Source organism: Scardinius erythrophthalmus, assembly GCF_964197995.2.
Source record: "Scardinius erythrophthalmus genome assembly, chromosome: 9".
NCBI classification, from domain to species: Eukaryota; Metazoa; Chordata; class Actinopteri; order Cypriniformes; family Leuciscidae; genus Scardinius; species Scardinius erythrophthalmus.
This window is the reverse complement of record NC_138229.1, coordinates 9,659,722-9,683,614: the sequence shown is the minus strand read 5'-3', so window position 1 is coordinate 9,683,614 and position 23,893 is coordinate 9,659,722. Positions and strand designations below refer to the sequence as shown.

The 23,893-nt window shown below is 36.9% G+C and overlaps 1 protein-coding gene across 2 annotated transcripts in view; it reads right to left on the bottom strand.

Annotated features, from left to right (window-relative positions):
* kirrel1b (kirre like nephrin family adhesion molecule 1b) overlaps positions 1-23,893 on the bottom strand; it is a 52,385-nt gene that overhangs the window by 7,379 nt on the left and 21,113 nt on the right. For both annotated transcript variants that reach the window (XM_081374262.1, XM_081374261.1), the window contains exons 2-11: positions 8,783-8,935; positions 6,696-6,845; positions 5,400-5,557; positions 5,048-5,198; positions 4,849-4,954; positions 3,641-3,789; positions 3,105-3,232; positions 2,798-2,924; positions 2,507-2,607; positions 269-485 (exon numbers count right to left, since the gene is read on the bottom strand). In XM_081374262.1, coding sequence (XP_081230388.1) covers positions 269-485; positions 2,507-2,607; positions 2,798-2,924; positions 3,105-3,232; positions 3,641-3,789; positions 4,849-4,954; positions 5,048-5,198; positions 5,400-5,557; positions 6,696-6,845; positions 8,783-8,935 — 1,440 coding nt within the window. The remainder of the gene's footprint in view (positions 1-268; positions 486-2,506; positions 2,608-2,797; positions 2,925-3,104; positions 3,233-3,640; positions 3,790-4,848; positions 4,955-5,047; positions 5,199-5,399; positions 5,558-6,695; positions 6,846-8,782; positions 8,936-23,893) is intronic.

Genomic DNA, 23,893 nt, shown 5'->3' with positions numbered 1-23,893 from the left:
ACATAACTTATATAACTGAAAGAAAGATACCAACAGACAATATATATCTCTTTGCGCGTGCGTGCGTGTGTGTGTGTGTGTGTGTGAGAGAGAGAGAGAGAAAGAGACAGAGAGAGAGAGACAGAAAGAGAGGTATTATACCTATGGATGCTACATCTGAGAGAGAGAGAGAAAGAGAGGTAGACATTATACAGTACCTACAGACACTATATCTGACAGAGAGAGAGATTGAGACAGGTCAATAACAGGTCAAAGTGTTTTTTCTGACCTGTCTCCTCTAGGGTGATGATCATGGTTCCAGGTCCAAAGGCGTTCCATGCCGTGCAGTTGTAAGTGGACTGGAAGTCTGACTCCATGACATTATTGATGGTGAGCGTGGACAGAACGGCGCCCCCTTGTGATGCAGGTCTGCTCTGCTCCACTGTGTACCTCTCCAACAGCGTCCCTCTCTCTTTTTCCCACACATTCTCCTTCCAGGCCCAAACCTGCAGAAAAAACATTCATGCATTCACACACACACATACACATGAGTAAACAGTGACATGAGAATGTCATACAATTTTTAAAAATGCATAAAAAAACATGCACACACAGGCAGGGGTTCAGATCTTTTACTATTTTGCTCTGAACTGTGGGAGAGCAGATAGTTCATACAAAATGAACAACACTCCATCAAATATTCACAGCGCTAATGTCCCTCTCAAAACGACAGCAGAGGGAGCGAGAGCGGGGGGGCAACAGGAAGGACGAGAAGATGAGGAACAAAAGCATATGGCCTGCTCGCCTTTCCTCTCCTCCACCTTCTTTCCTCATTCATTCCATTATTCATTATTTCATAAGTACCGTCTTCACATTAAGGCCAGTCCTGGTGTGTCATGTCACATTATCCAGAGAGAGAGAGAGAGAGAGAGAGAGAGAGAGAGAGAGAGAGAGAGAGAGAGAGAGCGAGAGAGAGAGAGAGAGAGAGAGAGAGAGAGCGGTAGATGACTTCAGAATGAAGTCACTAAACTTATGCACAGCAGCACTATTATGGGCAAATATATTTTTCATTTCATTGTTATCCCCTTTAATAGCTTGCTTGACTTTTGTTTTATTTTATTTGTTATTCATTGTTTTTTTTAATACTAGAATTTGTTCCCCCTATTTTGCTGTTATGATTTATTTTATCATTTGCAAAATAAAATATTTAACTTGTATTATTTGTTAATATTTGCTTTATTCGTTTATTATTTTAATACTATAACATTTTTTTCTTATCTTTATTTTAATTATTTTTTATACACCATGCTCCTTTTTTTATTTGCTAATTCTACTTGTTTACTGCATTTACACTATTCTTATATAACTTATTTTACTTATTTGGCACAGCAGTATTTATTGTGCCACCGAAGCCTGTTAAAATAGAGAAAGGAAAAAGAGTGACTCGAAAGGTGGATGAAGGAAATTAAAAAGAGGAGGAGGGTGACTAGAGGACAGGTGGAAGGCAAAGAGCGAGAGAGCGAGGGAGAGAGAGAGAGAAGGAAAGAGGAAAAGAGGCAGAGCGTTGAGTAAAGTGCTGAGATTGTTAAAAGCTCACTCATTTGTCTGTCATGTCGCGTCGTCTTCCGGTGATAATCGACACTGAAAGGTACAGGACTTTGTTCAGCGCCGTCACTCTTTTTCTCCCCCCTCCCCGTCAGCCCACCTCATCTTTCATGTCTCAGTTGATATCTTCTTGACCTCTATTTTTCACGCTTCCTTTGTTATTGCTCTCTCTTTCTCTCTCAGTATTCAATCAAGTATAGTGTAAAGACGATAAAAGAAGGATGAATAAAACAAGTACAGTAAGAGACACATTAAGAGGGGCAGTATATATACTTAAAACTGCTGTATGTCATTTCTGTGCCATTAGTGCCAAGAAACAACATTGAAAGCCCAGAGAAATTATGTTAGTGACGCATAACCAGAATTTCCTACACCTAAGAAAGGAAGAATTAGACCCACCTCAACTTTAAAGCTCCTTTAAAGCTTATTTATGGAAAACTTCTTTATAATTTGATTTCACATGCATTTTGCACACTGTCTGAGGGTGAAATTGTTGCTGTAAATCAGAGCATGCCACACATGCTGTCTTTAGACAGTCAGGAATAACCTATAATACAGCGGTCAGTTTTATGGCATGTGGAGGGATAATCACTGGTTTGTTGGATATGTGTGCTAGCACAGGTTAAAATCTCACACTTTAATAAACTTGATAAAACAGGCTGTGTGACTATGAGGAATGATTACCTCAAAATGTAAGTCTGTATGCTAGGGATGTGCGCAACAACTAATTTCCTTACCGTTTAAATGGAAATTTTGCAATCGACTAGTCTACTAGTGTACTGACAACTATACATTATTTAAGCATATTCTCTTCATTAGGATGTTGATATAGCAACTGTTCAAGTGTCAAATAAGTTTCATTCATAATGTTTCTCCTTTTACCTGATATAAAATATCATAATGCATTGTTCCTTCAACTCACGATTTTGTCCGGCGGAGGGGTGCTGGCTATGTAGCACTTTATTTCCCCCTTCTCTCCTCTCACGGCATACTGGACTGGCTCACTCGAGATGATTGGAGGACCTGGACAGCCAACCACATCACAACACAGGAGAGTCATCTAATGATTTTAGCAGTCTTGTGCAAGCATAGTTTTAAAAAATTATGTTATCTAGTATAATATAAAGTCCATCGAACAACTGTGGAAATATTTTTGAATGGCAGGTTCACTCATGTGAATATTTGCAATGAAGTAATTTTGTGTGTTACTGACCATTGACTGTAAGAGTGACCTCTGTCTCGCCGACGCCGATTCTGGGGACGATGGCTTTACACACATACTGTCCTGCATCCGCCTGACTCACAGACTTCAGAAATAACTGATTACTATTGCTGAGAACCTAAACAACAAAAAGTGGAATAAAGAAAGATAGACAATGTTAAGAATTATCTATACAACACTTTTGTTGTTTGTGCCTATTTACAAGTGATGGCTTATGGTACAGACATTTTATTAGCCAAAAAAATACAAAATAAATGTAAAAGGTGAGTGCACCCTGTAGGATCCTGTGTGCACTCACCATACTGGAGCCCTTCTTGGTCCATGTGAGGGTGAGTGGAGGATTTCCTGACCATTTACAGTTGAGTGAAACATCAGAGTCGACGTCCACTGTTACAGGCCTCGGCTCCACCACCAAAATTGGACCAACTACAAGAGAGAAAATGAAGTTATTAACTACAACAATAAATAAAAAATAAAAAAAACATAAAGTTACAATAATTATATATGTATGGACCACTAAAGCAAACAAAAAATCTAACTTGAACTGAAAAACAAAACCATGAAATAAAAGTTACTAAAATGTCCTTAAATATAATACCCCTAATTGAAATTATGCACAATGGCATCAGAATAAGTTCATTCTGCTTTTAAGAAACACATTTCCCAATGTGTGGATATGGAAGTTGTGTTTTCTATATGGATATGCCAAATCAGAGCACACTGAAAAATACAACTAAGTGCCTGAAATAAAAACATAATTTGCACAGTTAAGCACTGGCAAACACACACAGTCTAGTATAAACCCATAAATAGACGTGGTAGATAGATACTCACAGTGAACGTCCACCAATATACTGACGTTAGTGCTGCCCACTGCATTAAAGACCAGGCAGGACACAGGCTCAGTGAAGAATGAGTGATCTGCTGTCGTCTCAAACACACTTTCTCTTGCTCCGTCCAAAATCACACCCCCTTTAGCCCACCTACAACACACCAGGGTTATTATAGTTAACTAAAACTAAAATTAAAACATTTGAATTATTTGAAATAAATTAAATATTTAAAAGAAATACAAAATATTAAAATATTGCCTATATACTAATAAAAATAACAAACACACAACAAAATTACTAAAACATTAACTACAATTAAACTAAACTTGAAAATATATATATTAAAAAAACATTATTAAAAACTATAGTATCTCAATGAAACTAAAATAACACTCCAACCAGGGCCTAAACTTAACTTTTTGCCACGTGACTTATTATATTTATATACATTATTTTTTTTATCAGTCATGAAGCTGTTTATGCAAAAACAGGTAGTTATGACACCAAGTTATAGATACCAGTGAAAATTCACAATAACAAAGTAATCAAATGTAAAATAGCATTGCATAGTATTCACTGTATAAATTAAACATAAAAAACATGTATTCAGTCAAGAGCAGTGAGTGATTTTTCTTTCTTTTGTTGTTTGATTAAGATTAAGGACTATATAAAATATTATATATTATAATGTATATTATATATTATAATAGTTTATATTAGGCTGCTGTCACTTTAAGAGCTACACGGATCCAATATACTGATACACATGCATTTTCTTTCTCAACTGTTTATGTTTACTTAAGACATAACTGACTACGTTTACGAGTCAATAAGCGCATTTTCAAGCGCAAGAAGATGTGAAAGAGAGTTCAATTCAGTATATGCGCACATAAAACTTCCCACACAGCGAGTAACAAACTGAGTTTCCTTTCACGTCTTCTTACGCTTGAATATTTCAACTATCCAGAGCGTCGTTCACGTTTGTTCACGTTTGTTCACGTTCATCTTCTCACAACATTGCATTACCAGATGTCATAAAAATATTACCGGCCAACTGGCGATTAACACCGCTTTATATACTCACCGACACAGATTTTAGCATTTGGAGCTTGGCGAGTGTCAATTTTAGGCCCTGACTCCATCACACATATAAAACAAGTAGAGCACATCACTGAGATCAGCATACACACCCACACTACACACACTAACCTATAGCCCATAATAGGAGGGTTGGCAGTGGCCTGGCAGGTAAATGTAACTCGCTCTCCTTCTAGAACCGATCGAGGCTCTATTGACAGAATGACTGTAGGAGGATCTGGAGAGAGAGTGAGAGGTCATCACGGCTCTTTTTGTGGATATACAATATGCTAGTACAGCAAAATAGATGTATGCAAGCACAAACACTTACGATGGACGTTGAGAGTGATAGTGGCTCTCTTCCCCAGAGGGGCGGCAAGGTTTGAGGCCACACAGGTGAAATTTCGCCCTGTGTCTGTGTCCACTGGCTGGATCTCTAGAAAACTCTTTGTGGTCACCCGCTTCCTGTCAGCTAACACCTCCTGATAGATAGATGGATAGATAGATAGATAGATAGATAGATAGATAGATAGATAGATAGATAGATAGATAGATAGATAGATAGATAGATAGATAGATAGATAGATAGATAGATAGATAGATAGATAGATAGATAGATAAATGACTGTATGTTCTCATATGTATCTGATCATCGTGCCATATTTGTTTGTGTCTTCACTCACAGTGCTGGTATGGGCTCCCTCCACTATGATCCCTTCTTTGTACCATTCTATTGTTGACAGTGGCTTTGCTCCTCGAGACACACAGGTGAGGTTATATGAGCTTCCTGCCGTCAACAGGATCTCTGGAGAGCCTTCGATAACAGGACCTTCAGGGGGGACTACACAGACACACAGATAATACACTGAAAGTGACTTACACTGTGCACACAGATAACATTTATAAATAATGATGTATATGATATTCCAATTGGATAAAATATATATTTATTCTCTATTAATATTGTGTTTTATACACTGCTGTCCAAAAGTTTGGGGTCAATAAGTATTGTATATAAACAAAAAAAAACTTTCATTCAGAAAAGATGCATTAAATTGAAAAAAAGTTATAGTCTAGTCTAAATAAATGCTGTTCTTTTGAACTTTCTATTCAACAAAGAATCCTAAAAAAAATTATTATCACAATTTAAAAAATATATATATTAAGCAGCATATTATAATATTCCTTCAACAACATTTAAAAAATCTTACCGACCCCAAACCTTTGAATGGTAATGTATGTATGGAACGTTTATTACTGCATTGTTTCACTTGTGTTTGTAGTAATGTAACTAAAGTGGTTTGATTTTTCAATAATGTCTGTGTAATGGCAATGTACACCTATTGTATATCATGGCAGAAAAGCTTCACATAAATAAAAAGAGAGAGAGAGAGAGAGAGAATGTAGATAATTAAATTGCTCCGAGGCAGTAGATCAGCATCTCTTGAGCTGCTATTAGTGTCCCTACAAAAGCTAAATAAAGAAAACAGAATGTATTCTTTAGAAAGAGACTTCCTGTGTATCGGTGGCTCGGACTGGAAACTAGTGTATAAGGCACTGTGCATACTGTATACTGCATACTTTTTTTAAATAAAAAATTAAGTATATGTAACAATGAATAATTTAAACAGTAGAACAGTAAACGGTATTAACACGTTGTCACATGACCTCATTAAAAATTCAGCAGAAATCTCAAAAATAATAATGACTGACTTTTGTATCGAGTTTTGTATAAAAGTGCAGTTCGACCAAATAATGCTTGACAAAAGAGATTTAGGTTCATTCATCACACTGAAAATGGAAAGTCATGTTGAGTGCATTGCATTGTGGGATACAGTATTCCACACAGTATGCAGGTGTATACTGAAATGCATAGGAATTTCAAGCAAAAAAAGGTGCATACTTATCATATTGTACATTGTAAAAAATAAATTAAAAAAATGGTAGTATCCTATTCTCAACATATTCCGTGTACTCACTCAGAACAGTGAGTTTAGCTCTTCTGGACCTCAGAGCGGCTTCAGTGGCCTGACACTCGTACAGCGAGTCATCGGTCAGGTCTGCTGACGTGATCTCCAGATTATACTGCCCAACATCCAGGATACGTAAAACACGATACCGTGGCCATGCTGAAACACACAACTATACACTTTAACACAATAAACTGCCATATATTTGTTTTATGCATTTATCGTTTTAGATGCAGATAAGACTGTGCTGCAAATGTCCCAGCATAGCTTGAATATACAGTCCAATATAGGGTATATTTATTTTGTCTTGAAAGCATGAATGTCTCTATTTCATGTATTTCCCCCCCATAGAAATAATTAATCTCAAACGACTATACATATTCTTTGTAAATGCATTGAAAGCTCCAGCGATCTTTGAATTTTAAAACAAATATTATACAGCCAGTTTAGCCAATCAGTGTGATTATGTGTTGGCTTGTAGGACATGTGTTTGTCACCAGAGGGCAGCACTCCAACACATTGGCATTCTAACTGCACACTCTCTCTGGCACACACATTATGACATCATCGATCTGGATACCAGGAGGACAAAAGTATTGGCAACGATTACATCATCCTTTAGCTCAACCAATCAGCAAGCAGACACTTAACCTGTGCGCGTGTTTGCACATCTATATGTGTATGTGTCTGTGATTAGAGCGCGGACAAAAGATCAACATGTCCAAAAAAAGGGAAAGAGAGCAAGGCGAGACAGAGGACAAAGAAACAAAATGGCAATGTCTGGACAATAAAAGAAAAAAATATGTATCTTGCTTTTATGCAATACTTGTGTGGTTCTGTATGTTACATATATGTTGTATGTACAGGGGTTAGTGTCAGAACTGTAGCATGTCCATTCAAACTGAGAGCGGGGCACATGCCTTGCCGCTGTCAAGTGGATTTTAAGTGCAATTTCCAAAAATAAAAAACATTGTATCTTTGAAGATTAGGGTTGCACAATTCATGTAGGGTAAAAAGGGTGTTTGTCTAAAACACTGCAGCCGAAATGTGGCGGCTTGTCAGGGGAGGCACAGCCTACCTAAAATTATGAGGTGGAAAATGGGAGAAGGACGATTTAATGTTAATAAAATTCTCAGTTATTTATTTCATGTCTGATAATGTGAATTTATTCTTGTTTGTAATTTCATCATTGTAACACCATAAAATATCACTGAAGTCGGAACAACCGCTGCTCTTCCTCGAATCTGTCGGAAAACTGTGCTAAGGCGAGTCTGAGGGGATCGAGAAGGGGAGGGGGAGGCAAATCCATAGCCAGAGACTTTTGTCATCCGTTGGTAAAAAAATTAGCCAATCACCATCGAGTATGTGACTTTCATCAATCAATCATCGCAGAGATGTAACTTATACGTGATATAAGTTTGAACCGCTCCCACTGATAATCTAGTGGATCTACTATAATGGATAGTAGATATATTGAATATTTGATCTTCAACAAATTTACCAAGGTACCATTTGAAAGCAGCAGCTACAAATTTAAAATTAAGAAAGACCCCCACACAGAAGTTGGACATATAGGTATCAGCTTGACTAAATGGCCAAACATGCTCGGACAGAAGGATGGATTTTTGTAATGTGTCATTCTCTTTTTTTATATATATATATTATGTTTAAAAGTGACTCCAAAATTTTCTTTAAGCAGTAAAAAGACTGCTATACAATTAGTGTGCCTCCTCTATTTTAAAATCCACATGTCTAAATTTGATCAGTCATTTGCTTTATATTAAAAATCTAGTCATCGTACCCACCCTTGTGTCGCTCCAAACTAGTATGACCCTTCTTTTGTGGAACCTCTTTTACATACAACTAAAATGAATAGTGATCAATAGCTGTCAGATAGCTTGGTTTATTAATTTGAACCCATTTCCCCGTGCTCAACCAAAACTGTATCACTAAACTATCCCGTCTGACACTAAAAGTAAAATTTTCCCACTCTTCGGTCTCATGATATTTCACCTAGAGCTCATATTGTTAATCATTCCCCCTCAAAAAAGGTGCATGACGCATGATCTGGTGTGTGTGAGTGCGTGTGTTCTCACCCCTCAGATCTTCTCCGATGCCAAGAGCGAGCCCGTCTTTTGTCCACTGTACAATGCCAGTGTAGTTAAACACCACGCAGGACAGAACCACTCTCTCCCCGACCACCACAGACTGATCCGCCGGCTCCTGAGAAAACCGCGGGCCGCTAAATACTGACAGACAAAGAGAGACACAGAAATTAGGTTCTATGTGCATATATTGCATTGTCAGAAAGTAAAAAAAATGGCACTGTATATATATATTCTTGGAATGCCATACATTGTTGAATAACCCATACTAAACCAGACAAGCCTAGACATTTAGACAACTTTGCATTTGGCATACATAAACATTAGGCAAAAATACACTACTTTTCAAAACAACAATATTGTGAAATATGTTTTCTATTGTAATATATTTTCAAATGTAATTTATTCCTGTTGTGGTAAAGATGAATTACTTCAATGTCACATGATCCTTCAGAAATCATTCTAAAATGATGATTTGGTGCTCAAGAAACATTTATTATCAACAGTTGTGCGGCTTAATATTTTGGTGGAAACCTTGATACATTTTTTTAGGATTCTTTGGTGAATAGAAAATTCAAAAGAACAGCATTTATTTAAAATAGAAATATTTGCTGTCTCTTTTAAACAAAATTAATCTTTCTTGCAACAAAACAAACAAACAAATTTACTGACCCCAAACTTTTGAAAAGTAGTGTACATTAAAATGATACATGACAGATTAAACAAATTTGAGGAGTTCATCACAAGAGCATTTCCCCATGCATTTTAAATATCAGGGACATTTTTGCCCCAAACCCTAATTAATTTCTGACTCTGAAAAATTGCGTTAATGAATGTCTTTCTGTAATATTTCACCATTACATCATCGCAAAAAGATAATTCTGAAAAATTCAGTCGCCCTCTCTCTCTCTTCCTGCCTCTTTTTCTCCTCAGGCGCACGACACTCCTCCAGGATTATTGGTAACAGTCCAATTTGCTAATTAAGGCAAACCTCGTTAATAAAGGGAGGGGGGAAAAGAAAGGGTGTACCTCCAGAGGATTACATTTAAAGCCGTAAAACAAAACTCTTCATCACACATAAAGGAATAGGTCACACCAAAATGGATAGTCATTTACTCATCCTGATTTGCTCCAAACCTGACTGACTTTTTTCTGTGGAACACAATAGGACAAATACCCAGACATAATGTCGGGCCAGATCCGGCCCACATCTGGTGGTACGTGTGGAATCCACGTGTACCAGATGTGGGCCGGATCTGGGCCGACACTATGTTGCTGTCTGGGTAATGAAGAATGTAGTGGCTGCTCTTTTTTTAATTCAGTTGAATTTGGTGAAAGAAAGTCATACGAAAAGTCAAGGTCTCTGGACGTCGAGTTTCTGTCATAAAGCCAGCCTTCCCTTTTTGTAACTGTCTGTGCATTGCGATTGGACAGCAGGAGACATGACGTCATGTCTTTGCGGCACAGCTGCTTATGACATCGCTTAATGACACTGGCCTGTGTATCAGAACTCTGAAAGCAGCTTCACTGGGTTAACTAGTCATTAGTGATGCAAAAGTGTCCTCAGAACAAAGACACAACATCTGATCTCTGATTCATAGACTGATTCGTCTCTGTGTGTGTGTGTTTCTTTGAAAACTCTGAAGTATTTCCAGATGCTACAGTATAAGAACAAAATCCCTGAAGTGGTGCTGCCAAATTTTAAGCACTTACAAAAGCAGCAGAGCCAAATGCAAAACGTCATGGAGAGAGAGAGATAAACTGAGAATGACAATAATGTACCCTGTAGCACTCGCACAGAAACAGCCTTTTAATTATGTGCCGAGAGAGGTAAGCAAGAATACATGACTTTTAGTCAAATGGTCTCAGACGGAACATTCATCTGTCCACATCTTTCCTCGGGGCAAGTCTTGCTCTAATTTTACAGACAAATAAAAACTGTATTTTGTGTGGGTGTGTGTATAGTGTGATGTCCATGAGCATTTGTGTGTGAGTACTAATATGTCTAGGTCGGACTCAGGTACCACAACATTTACATCACTCTTAATTTAAAGGAATAGTTCACTTCAAAATGAAAATTCTGTCATTTACTCACCCTCAAGTTGTTTCAAACCTGTATGAATTTCTTTCTTCTGCTGAACACAAAAGAAAATAGTTTGAAGAATGTCGATAACCAGACAGTTGATAGACCCCATTGACTTTTTTTACTACTATGGAAGCAGACTGTATGGAAGTCAACTGTCTGGTTAATGACATTCTTCAAAATATCTTACTCTGTGTTCAGCAAAAAAAGAAATTCATACAGGTTTGAATAGGGTTGCCAACTCTCTGAAATGAAAATAAGGAAGGGGGGACACGCCCCCGTGACACGCCCCCGGACACGCCCCCCAAGGAATAAAAAAAAAAAAAACTCCTGAAGTGATGACTTCTGGTGAATATTGTGGAAACTAATTGATATATTTAGATAAATATATTTAATACATTGTAGCATATTATAATACAACTTATAGGCCTATAGAATAGCAAAGTAGGCCTAATCAATATACAAGACTGAACCACATAAGTTAGATGTGAAATATAAAGCCTATCATGATCATTTTGCCAACAATGAACCATGGATTTGTTTAGTTTATAATACATTTTATTTTTAACTTAAACAAATACAACATCTAACATTCAAAACTTCTGTAGCCTTGTGCAAACTTATTCAATAGAATTAGACTTCTAGAATGTTCTTTCCAGTGCAAAAAAATATATTTTTAATTTAATTAGACAACATTTTAAGGAGGTGTAGTGCAAATATATTTAAATAATTATACTTCCATTATAGTTAACTTTCTTTCCAGTGCAAAACAATAATATAAAAACATAAATAAAAAAGCTAATAAAGAAAATCTAAAATATTGCACTCAAATACTGCATTCAAGCAATACAACACCTGTATGTATGCACATGGAAAATCTCACAGAAATAAATAAACCTCCAGACTAAGCACATTGTGCAGCTATTTTTTCCATGTGTACTTTTTTTTATTTCTTTACAATGTTAGGCTAAACCTGTACTATCTCTTTTTAATATAATCACTTTCTCATGAACTAATTTGAGTTTTAAAATTACATAGCCTACTATATCAGCTGGAGACGTCTGACGGACAAGGAACCGTGACATCGCTCGGCCGTGTATTCATTGTCCCTCACGCATTCCAGCCACGGGTAGTCATTTTCCCATTCAATTTTATATTTTTGTGCTCTTTTCTTTTTCGCCGGCTGCTCGGAGGAAGTCATTTTTTACATTTCCCGCTGTTGTCACTTGACGTCATCGTTGCTACGATACGTGACTCACAATGACTGAAACGACCAATTAAAAGGGCATTCTCTATTCAAAAAAAAAAAAAAAAAAAAAGTGCGTTCCGTATCAGTTCAATACGGAACAAGACTTTTATGTGTCAAATACGGAACGATTCCGTATTATACGGAACGGTTGGCAACCCTAGGTTTGAAACAACTTGAGGGTGAGTAAATGATGACAGATTTTCATTCTGAAATAAACTATTCTTTAAGTCACTGTCGACTTTGACTTTGATTCAAGCTTCGGAGTCTATTCTAAAACTGGATTCCAAACTCATTTTCTCAATTTTAAGTCAGCATACCACAAGATCTTATAAACAGTAAATTATAAATTACACTATTTTTATTGACAATATAACCTTTCCTGTTTTCTTTAATAAATAAAAGTAAATATTAATTGTACTTTACACACACACACACCACTTATCTTCGAAGTGACTGTGTAGCCACTGACAACTGAGATGGAGATGTTTTTTTTTATGAATAATAAACTGTATTTACCTCATTCATTGCCTTTAATGGTGCTCTTCTGTCAAAGACACAAGATGCTTTCAGTCAAGACTAGCCATATTATTGTGATCGCTTAGCTAGCTAGCTACTAGTGCTGTTGTGTTGTTGTGGTCTTAAAGGACTTTTTTTATTTCAACAACCTGTGCTACTGAGTGAATGATTCAAAGATTCACTTGTCGCCACCTGCAGGTGTAATTATGTGACTTACAGAAAGAGTTATCACAAGATTTGAATCACTGGGATGAATTGAAATCCTCACAACTAGTAGACGAGGGCAGGCTCTTCTGTGAGTGGAATCAACATTTTGGAGTAAAGTTTTGGAGTCGACTCTTCCAATTAATCGAAATATAAATATATACAGTGCAATGCATAAGTGAATACACCCATGCTAAAGTTGACTAAAAAGAGGAATAAAAAATCATATTTTGGAAATTGAACTTAATGCCTTAATTAAAAAAATTAGGAAAAATCCAACCTTTAAGGACAACAATTTTCTTTGTGAATGAATAATGTATCGTAAATAAATAAATGTTCTTCCTTAAAATACATGGTGCATAAGTGAGTACACCCCTATGTTAAATTCCCATAGAGGCAGGCAGATTTTTATTTTTAATTATTATTATTTTTTTTTTTAATTTTAGGATACTATGCATCCTGATAAAGTTCCCTTGGCCTTTGGAATTAAAATAGCCCCACATCATCACATAGCCTTCACCATACCTAGATTGGCATGGAGTACTTTCCATAAGATCATCTCTCAATGCAAATCAAACTAGCTTTTAGGCTAACTGAAATAAAACCATGCCAATCTCTAGGTATGGTGAAGGCTATGTGATGATGTGGGGCTATTTTAATTCCAAAGGCCAAGGGAACTTTATCAGGATGCATAGTATCCTAAAAAAAAAATAAAAAAAATACTTAAAAATAAAAATCTGCCTGCCTCTATGGGAATTTAACATAGGGGTGTACTCACTTATGCACCCTGTATTTTAAGGAAGAACATTTATTTATTTACGATACATTATTCATTCACAAAGAAAATTGTTGTCCTTAAAGGTTGGATTTTTCCTAATTTTTTTAATTAAGGAATTAAGTTCAATTTCCAAAATATGATTTTTTATTCCTCTTTATAGTCAACTTTAGCATGGGTGTATTCACTTATGCATTGCACTGTATATATATTTAAATCGACTCCCACTTTAATTTTTCCACAATCAGTTTCTTTACTCTCTTCCCCACAGATAAAAACAGCCTGCCCTTGTTTGCTGCCAGAAGTTCAGTGTTTTTATAGGGTCATTCTCGATGACGTGGTGTCCCTGCTTTGCAACCAACAAAAATAAACTTTAAATACTAATAAATCATAAAGTGTTTGCATTTGTATGATGAAAACAAACTGTAAACTGTTAAAAGTTAAACCTTTGTTTAAAATACATCTTTAATTGACCATTTTTTTTAACAAAATCTGAATGTTCCCACCATACATGTATCCTAGGTATTGACAATATAATATCCTGGGATGTAATTGCAACAATACAACACAATATAACAAATAAAGTGGTTATATTGTGATGGTATATGTTATTTAACATACACACTTTATTTATTTATCTTTACCAAAAAATGTTTTGTTATTTAATGTGCACACTTTATTTATTAATTACAATATATATAAAAGCATATGAATGGACACATATATATATATATATATATATATATATATATATATATATATATACAGTATATATACAGTATATATACTATATATAACTATATATATATTATAAAAGAAAAAGAAAATAAAAAAGGTTTATTTGTCCCGTGATCTTGAAACTATCAATATGGCATTTTAGAAAAGTGTGGATTTGTGCTAATTTGTCTGTGGTGTTACTGTCTTCCTTGGCAGTAATAGCCTATAGTAACACTACAGTAACACAGTAACACCTCATAAGCACAAGCAATAGTATTTGTCTAAAATTAATTAAAACCATAATTTGCTCAATATATGAAAATTAAATATTCAATAAAATCAATTTATTTTTTATTTATTTATTTTTTTCATTTTATATCTCAGTAGGTGGGTAGCCTACATGTGTAGGCATATTTAATTTCCTGGAATTCTGTTTTTTTTTTATCTCTTTAGGAAACAAGTGAATAAAGATCTCCAATTTCTCTCTATCCCAATTTCTCTCTATCCAATTTCCTGAGGGAAATTTAAGTGGAACAAAGGAGAGAAGCAAACAGATGAAATTTCAATTTTTGTTTTTCACAGAAAGCCTATTTTCAATCCTTCTCCCCTTCTGATTTCATCCCACTCTTCAAATATCATATTTTTTTTTCACCTTACTCCTCTTTTGCTCGTCCTTCATTTTCTTGTTTTGCATTTATTTGGATTACTCCTCCTCTATCTCCATCATTCACTCTGTCCATTCATATGCTTTTCCTTCTAAATCCCAGACTACATTTTTTCTGTCTTCCCCTATCTCTATTTTTCCACCATATGCAGCATTATCTGTTCTCGAAGTGGAAGAATAATTTTAATGTAGGCCTACTTAAAATAGTTCTACACATCCCGATCAACCATTGCATTCTTATTAAATATTTGGCTAATTCATTTGTACTTGAGAGATTTCGCAGATTTCTGCTGGTTCGTTTTGCCAGTAGATGGCGACAACTGACTGTGTTTATGAATGAGTCATTTGCTCCAACGATTCATTCAGGAATGAAAGAGACTTGCTGCGTACCAACATCCATCCTAAATAGTAGATTATTAGAAAATAGAATTAGTGTGATTAAGTGTGATATTAATTATAAAGGTAGTGCTCTTTGCGCTATACCAAATCATAAAAAATCCAAACTGAAATCCAACCAAAAACAACCATCCCCAGTACACAAACACACACCACAAAATGTTCTTCTGTAAACAGCAGCATGTTGGGTACAGGGGTAACATGCTTCGGGACATTCAGCAAAACCACTCAAATGTCACTCAGTGTACTACGGGGCCTCAGGGGGATCTGGTGACCCTCGACATTAGCAGTGGCACAGAAACAGGACGGCGTAAAAGATTCGCCAAACGCCCTTCATTTCATTAATATTTCATTTCACACATCCCTCCCGTCCCAGGAATCTCAAGTAAACTGATGCTCAGAGGAGCGGATGAGAGAGAGATTTAACCCCAGAGAAATGCGGCTGAAACATCAACATCTCCTCTCAGATATGTGTGTACATACCACTAATGAAGTCAGACATTTAAAAAACTAAAATTATGATGAAATGATGCTGTTACTCCACTTTGAGCTGTTGCAGTGCAGAAGAGTGAGTGTGAGGAGTATAATGAGCGCTGCAAGAGAGGCAAGAGAGAAGTAAGAGAGTGTTCTGTGAACGTCATAATGCATTTCTGTCAGGAACACTATCGTCAAATACGATTGACAATTAGCATAAAGTTTGGATTGGCGGTATGGTTCTGTTCTGGACAAGAACTCCCTGCGCATCCATGCAGCCTAGCATGGATAAGAGCATGGATAAGAGCAGGGAGAGCAGCGATAACCCCCCTTAGGGTAAACAGAACAGAACCAACATGAATGTATTGCAGATATCATTAATTCAAGGTTTTAAAGTACAGCATAATTCGAGAATTTATTCTGATTCAAGGGGGATCAGAATGCCCAAATCCTGACTGACGAGAGGAGGAGCTGGGGATGGAGGAGGGTAATTCGCTTCTGAGAAATGTGATAGCTGCTGATAATACTGAAGGAGCTTATATATTTATACAGTGATGGACGTTGTATTCCTATAGGTAGATGTGGATCAGCTGAGAGTCAGCTGATGCGAGCTTGACTAACGTGACCTGCCAGAACTGACGCTACGCTTGATGTTTGTTTAGTTTCTTGAGGCCTCGACATACTGACCTCTTTGTGTCAACAGGCTGTTAGAAAGGTCAAAGGTCATCTCCATAGGTTGCAGGACACATGAGGCACCCCGTCTATCATATTTACTTTCCTTCCCTGTATGGTTCCTCTGCTCCTATTTTCCACAGGCATCTTTCTTTCTGGTATGTGAACTTTTTTCCTTTATTCATCTCTCCTCTCGTTTTCCAGCTCATCCCAACTGTCCGTTTCCTTTTTCCATTCGATCATCTCACTCACACACACACTTTCTCTTTCTCGGCACTGAAAGAATGTGAAGCATTTCCTTTACCTCCCCCTCTCTTTCCTTCTCTTGCTCAGTTTCCATCTCACCTCATGCCTCTCAACTCATTCTCCTCCCTACAGTACCTCTCTTTTGGTCTCCTAATTAAAAATTTGAGAAAATGTTTGCTTTCAGCATCAGTCACCTCGGTGCAACGAAAACACAGAAAGGGATTAATTTATGCACTGTACTGTCATGTCATTTCTCATTTAGACGTATCTCACTCATTTTTTCTGCCTCACATTCTCAGATTTTATCAAGTTGAAAGGGAATCTTTGCTGTGTCACCTTAAGGTTTGGACACTCTGACTGCATCCGAAATGGCACACTTCCCTACTACAGTATATAGTTGGCAAAAAACTGAATGTGACAAAAGAAGTATGTCTGAATTCAAAGTAAAAGAGTAGACAAAAAGTACCCGGATGACCTACTTCTTCTGGTGAGAATGGACACTTTTCTATCCCATGAGGCCACGGGAGAGGTTTTATGAATGACAGTGAAGCGATGTAATTGACGCTGGTAAGTCACATGATAATGACAAAATGGCGGATGTAGTACGTCCAGATTACTACTAATACGCTTGACGCTTCAAAATCATAAAGTGATCATAAAACTAATCCATATGATTTCAGCAGTTTAGTCCAAATTTTCTAAAGAGACACAGTCGCTTTTTATGATGAACAGATTGAATTTAGGCTTTTATTCACACATCCAAAAAAACACTCAGAACACCTTAGCAACCAGATAGCAATACCCTGGCAACCACCCTAGCACCACGGCGGCCAATCCAGTACAGGCAATGACCACTAATGTTTAGAATTTTTGTTAATTCTATTTTTTGGGTGGGCTTTTTTGGACACAGTCCTATTCAAGATTCTTTTCCCCCTCCCCCTACAAATTTAAATTCAAATGGACATATTCGAATGACAAAGAGAGCATCTGCAGTGTGACATATTCGGCTCGCCAGCGCACCACCGAAAAACTAGAACATGCAGAGGGTCGTCTCCCGAAAATCCAGCACGCCCTCCTCTTTCTCTCTCTCTCTCTCTCTCTCTCCATACATCCAGTTATCTCTTACACTGTTTCCATCCATTCTCCCACATTCTTCCCTCTACCGCTTCCATCCAAATCCTAAAGTTCTGTCGCCATAGCAACAACTGTCGTCTGCGAAAATTACCCCCAAAAATGCTCTCTTTATATGCGTGCTGGTTGCAGCCCACCCTCTGCAGACTGTCTCCAGTGATGGTGTTTAGGGAGAATCAGCGATATTGAGAATCAGCAAATTAATTCAAAGAGAAACACAAACGACAAACCATTAAAAGTATAGCAACACACAGATGGATGGATGGATGCATCCTCTCAGAATCAAGCAGAAAATACAAAGAGATTCTGAAAGCAAAGAAAGAATGAACAGGTATCATGATGGGGAGAGCCATCGCCATGGTAACAGAGAAACGAGTGAGCGTGAAAGCGGGGTAAGGAGGTAGACAGACAGAAGGGGGGGGGGGAAGCATGCCGTCACCATGGTAACTAAAGAAGAGGGTATCCTGAGAGAGACAGACAGGCTAAAAAACACAAAAGACACATTAAGGAAGAGGGAAATCACATCTCTCGTTATCTTCTCTCCCTTTCTCTCGTTCCCTTCCTCTCGGTTCTCCACTGCACCCACTCATTCAAGCAGAGCTGCTTCCATTTGCAAATCTAATGTGTGTATGTGTATGTGTGCGCATAAAAAAGAGCAGTGATTGAGTGCATGTGCATGTGTGTGCGCTGCATGTGAACTTGTAGAACTGCAGAGGGACAGAACATGTGTGTGTGTATCTGAACAAAAAGGAATTTATCAACAATCTATTTCTGCTGATTAGATAAAATCAAATATCATCCCCAGTGAAAAATAAATATACCCAAAATGTATTTGAAATCTAAGTATACTACAAATACATTTACATATGTACTTAACATAAATATACCCTGCAATTGTACTTTTGGTAGACTAAATTGATATACTTAAAGTCTGCTAAATTTTGTACTTAAAGGGATATTCACCCAAAAATGAAAATTCTGTCATAAATTACTCACCACGTTTGAGCTTCTGCAAGAAATGAGGTTCATTCTCATGCGTCAAGCACGCACAGTAGAACTTCTGATTATGTTCGCTGATCAATGTTTATATTTGAATAAAAGCCTAAATTCAATCTGTTCATCATATAAAGCGATCATGTCTCTTCAGAAAATTTGGACTAAACCGCTCAATTCATATGGATTCGTTTTATGATCTCTTTAGGAACTTTTTAAAGCATCAAAGTGGTAGTTGCTTAGACTGTCAATGGAGGGACATAAATATCTCAGATTTCATAAAAAATATCTTAATTTTTGTTCCAAAGAAGAAGGAAAGTCTTACAGGTTTGGAACGCCATGAGGGTGAGTTATTAATGACAGAATTTTCATTTTTTAGGTGAACTACTGCTTTAAAGCACTTTAGTTATCCGGAAGTGATTCTGAGGTCCAACTAAAATATATATTTACATATATTTGATTGTGCTAAAGTGGAACTATTGCAAGAATACTTCTGGTACACTTTAAATATTTAGCATTAAAAGACTGATATTAAACAGTGTTCACTATCCTTACTAATAGTGATATTAAAACACATTTTAGGCTTAAAGTGCCCCTATTATGCTATTTAAAAAAAATCCTAATGTTGTCTCCTACAACAGGTTTACATGCATTAAAGGTAAAAAAACTGTTTCATTTTCTCATAATATACATTTGTACATCACCACATTTTCAATTATTCTCAAATGACTCGTCAGATGAATCACTCTCTCTAAATCGCTCCTTTCCGCGAGCAGCTCTGCTCTGATTGGCCAGACAGCTCAGTCTGTTGTGATTGGTCTACCGCGTGCAGCGCGTGTGTCGAAAACAAAACCGCCCATTGCTATAACAATGTCAGCTCTGAATGTCATGAGCATGGGCTGTAAAAAAAATATGGACGTAGTGTCCTTGACGTCACCCGAAGGTTTCTGAAGAATGTTTTTGAAGCCTAAAGTGGGCGGAGTCGGTCGTCGCCATCTTGGCAGTGCGTCTCCGTGCGTCACTCCCGGATAAACGAAATTGGGCAAAGAGGCGGGACGTGGGTGGAGTTGATCTTGACATGATCGAGTTTGCTCAAGCTAAGGAGCTAATGCTATATGCTACTGGCATCGCGCTAAAATGACAGCTGACTTGAAGAAGTAAAGCCAATAGTTAAAGTTATAAGAAGTTCAAGTAAATGCACTAGAAATCCGCGCCCATTCAAGGGTGTGTGACACCTGCAGGATTTCATTTGACGGTACTTTTTATTTAACACTAAAAAGTTAAATAAAGCATATATAGTCTATCTGTAACGCAACGGTACCGCAGAACGAGTGTAGCCTCTATATCTATAGATGTTTTTAAATCTGAAAACTCCAAAAAGCAATGAAATTGTCAGACATCCATGAGTGCATGTTCACAGAGGAAAACAACGGAAAAGCAGCACTGGTTGTTCTCTCGATACTCAACAACGACGGAATCCAACGGCATTAAATTGTATCAAATAATAAAAAGTATAAACACAGCAGAAATGGCAAGTTCAGCAGCTGGAATTAGCTGAGGTGACGCGACGGCTAACAGACAGCAGACGAACGGCTAGTAGTGACATCAGCGGTAATCCACCTGTCACTCAAGTGGCCAGGCCCTTAATTATGCAGAATTTTAAGGCTTAATATAATTTAAACTGAGTTTGAAAAAAATTTACCACCCTCACAGTTGTCATGAAGGTCAAAATTAGCTATATAGACCAAAACCACTTTTTGCACCAGGCTGTAAACATATTTTTTTCTGCTGTAAAGTTGGGCATATTAACATGGAGGGAGATACAGATTTGACTCACTTATGCATCCAGCCTCAACCGGCCAGTCGATGAATTGCATTTTAATTCACTTCCGTGCTTACACCGTAAACTAAACACAGTAACGAACAATGATGTTGATTTTACCATATCAATCTGAGCGCGAGTCCGATGAAGAAACACTGGAAGAAATAGTTATTCCATCCAAACCTCCATCGCAAGGACGACTAGAGCAGGAAGTTTCTCAGTTATACACTACTCAGTTTGAGGTACATTATGAGATGTTGCAACTGCATCAGCATTAACAAGTGCAGGTCCATCAAACAAACCGATTATTTTACTTGTACTTTACTTATTTACTGAGTATTTTTCTAATTTATTGCGGTGAACATGTGGAAACTGTATCAATAACAGTGCATACATTAACCGAGCTCTAGCGTGAATGACTGATGTTAGATAAACGTTGGTAAAACAAATCTTACTCCATGCTTAATCTTTCCTCAAAGTAGTGAGAACGACAGAAAATCTTCATTAATAGACACAGTTTTAGGTAATAGTAGCCCACAACTAATCAGCAGAAGTATTTCAGTAAGACAGTAATAATTGTGAGTTAAACAGTTAGCAGGAGACCTACACAATATAAAACTCAAAACTAAGTATTTTGAACACCATCTTTCATGAGCGGTTTGCGAATCCTTTACTGAACTCTGAGATTAGAGAAGCAGTCGTCAGTAAAATAAAGGGAACACAGCAAAAGTTTAGGATTATACTGCTGTGGTATCGTGGTAAAGATGAATTTTAACCACTGATTCTTCACATGCTCGTCCTTAGGCAGTGAAAAAAACTGGCTTTATCTTCACATTATAGAGCTCAGCATCTTCTCGAAATGATGCTATCCAGTATCCACAGGAATCGGCTGCCGGTTTGAAGTTCAAGTTTTCCCGCGCAATAAGTGGGCGGTCATTATGCTAATTTTTTGTCTTGACGTCACAACGAAGCGGCTTATGACTCGTTTGAAAAACGATTCATTTCATTGACTCAAGAGTTGACTCTTTCTTTTGAAAGACAATAACTTTTATATACGGTGTACTTTCAGATTTAAAACTTTGCAGGATGTTTTCATTCTTTTAGAGCTATGTTACTCATGAAAGGTCATTTTCAAAAATCCATAATAGGGGCACTTTAATATTAAGAAATGTGCATAAAGAAGTACTACAAATAAAGTCTAAAGCAATATGTCACTAAATATGTTAATAGATTTGTACTATATTTAGTATGAAATAAATGTATAAATGTTAGTATAGGTTTTAATTTATAATAAAAATATATTTTGTTGTCACAAGAACGAGTGATCTGAATGAATATAATATATATATATATATATATATATATATATATATATATATATATATATATATATACAGTAGAGAAATCATCAAAATATGAGGGAAATATTTTATAAATATTTAAAATTTGAGGGAATAAAAAACTCGGTAAAGGTATTTATCTGACAAAAAAATAAATAAGGAAAAAGCATACATTGACTAAAATATAATCAGTTATTAATATTTTGTTGGTTCTTCATAATTTCTTTGTTGACAGCCTGGCCAAAAATTACGTCCCCACAATTTGGCATGTTTCATTAGTCTGGCTATCACCAGACCAAGCTCAATCTTTTAAGATTGAACATTAGTCTGGGGAGTCTGTATTGCTCTGTATTTTCTACTGCACAAGAGGCATGATCAACGGGCATAGTTCACATGACTCTGTACGCAATTGGATAGTCCTTCAACCAATCAGACCAATGATCCAGGTGACGTACTTTGCAGCAAAAACTCCAGCCAGGAAACGTGTCAACAAACGTGTTGGTTTGGAGCATTGATCAGCGGTTTGAAGAAGCAGCAATGGCATAGAGCGATTTTTTTATTTTTTTTATTTACCACTCACTCGAGTGATTTGTTTGCTAAACTAAAGAAGCCATTGAGAATCGTCGAGAGGTTAAAGGAATTGGATTGGATTAAACCCGCCAATAGCGCGCCAGGTGGATAAGCCAGTTTGTGATTGGTCCCCGCAAATTTGTAACGGAAGCAGGATAGTAGAATGTACAGGTTTCCAGCCTGAGCTGCAGGGTGAAATCAAATCGCCGGCAGATCAGGCTGGGTTTACCCAGTCTAATGTTTCATTGCATTATAAAACAATTGACACAAAGCACAACTACACAACACTCTGAAGAATATTTATTGGCATTGATGATTCCATTATAGGGGTCATCGGATGCCCATTTTCCACAAGTTGGTATGATTCTTTAGGGTCTTCATGTAAAGTTTTTAACATACTTTGGTTAAAATTTCTCAATGGTTGTGTAAAACAACACCCTTTTTACCTCCTCAAAAACAGCTCTGTTCACAGCTACCTGTTTTGGTGCATGTCTCTTTAAATGATAATGAGCAACTGCTCACCCGCACCCCTCTCTTCCATGGGGCATGTTGACACAAGACACATAAAGTGCTGCCGTGGCAACCTGCCTTGGTGGGCAGTACAGACCTTATGTAGCCCCACCCCTTTTCAGCGCTACGCTTGTTGTCTTTTGTCTTCTGGTTTGTATTTCCACAGCGATCTTACTTATTTATGAATTAACTGCCCATTTTAAAATCTTCCCGGTCTACTGACATTTGTTAAGACATCTGCTTTAAACATTACAATGCTCGTGATAACTTTCGTTAACTCTACAATAAGTAAATCCATTTCACTAGCTAATTATTCTTCGACAATGATGCAATAGAAATATAAAGAACGACTGCAAAACCGGAAGTTCAAAAACAATATTCTAAAGATGGCTGCACGCTTGTTTCTCTGGCGCATAAGGTCTATACAAATGGCTAAGGACAGAAATATGCTAATATGGGACAGTCCGTCAGTGGGCGGAGCATGAGCAGAAAATGCTCAGAAAATCCAAACGGCTTGATTATTGAGAGTGTTTAGGCTTTTTGAGGATAAAAAAAAAAGGAGTTAATGGATTTTTCTCATTGTATGGTGGTTGTGTCCACACACTGCAAAGACACATTTATATGCAAACACCATATAAAAGTGAATTTTGTATCGAATGACCCCTTTAAGAACATTTAGCATGCATGGAACCTTTCCATTCCACAAAAGGATCTTTATAGTGGAAAAAGGTTCTTTAGAT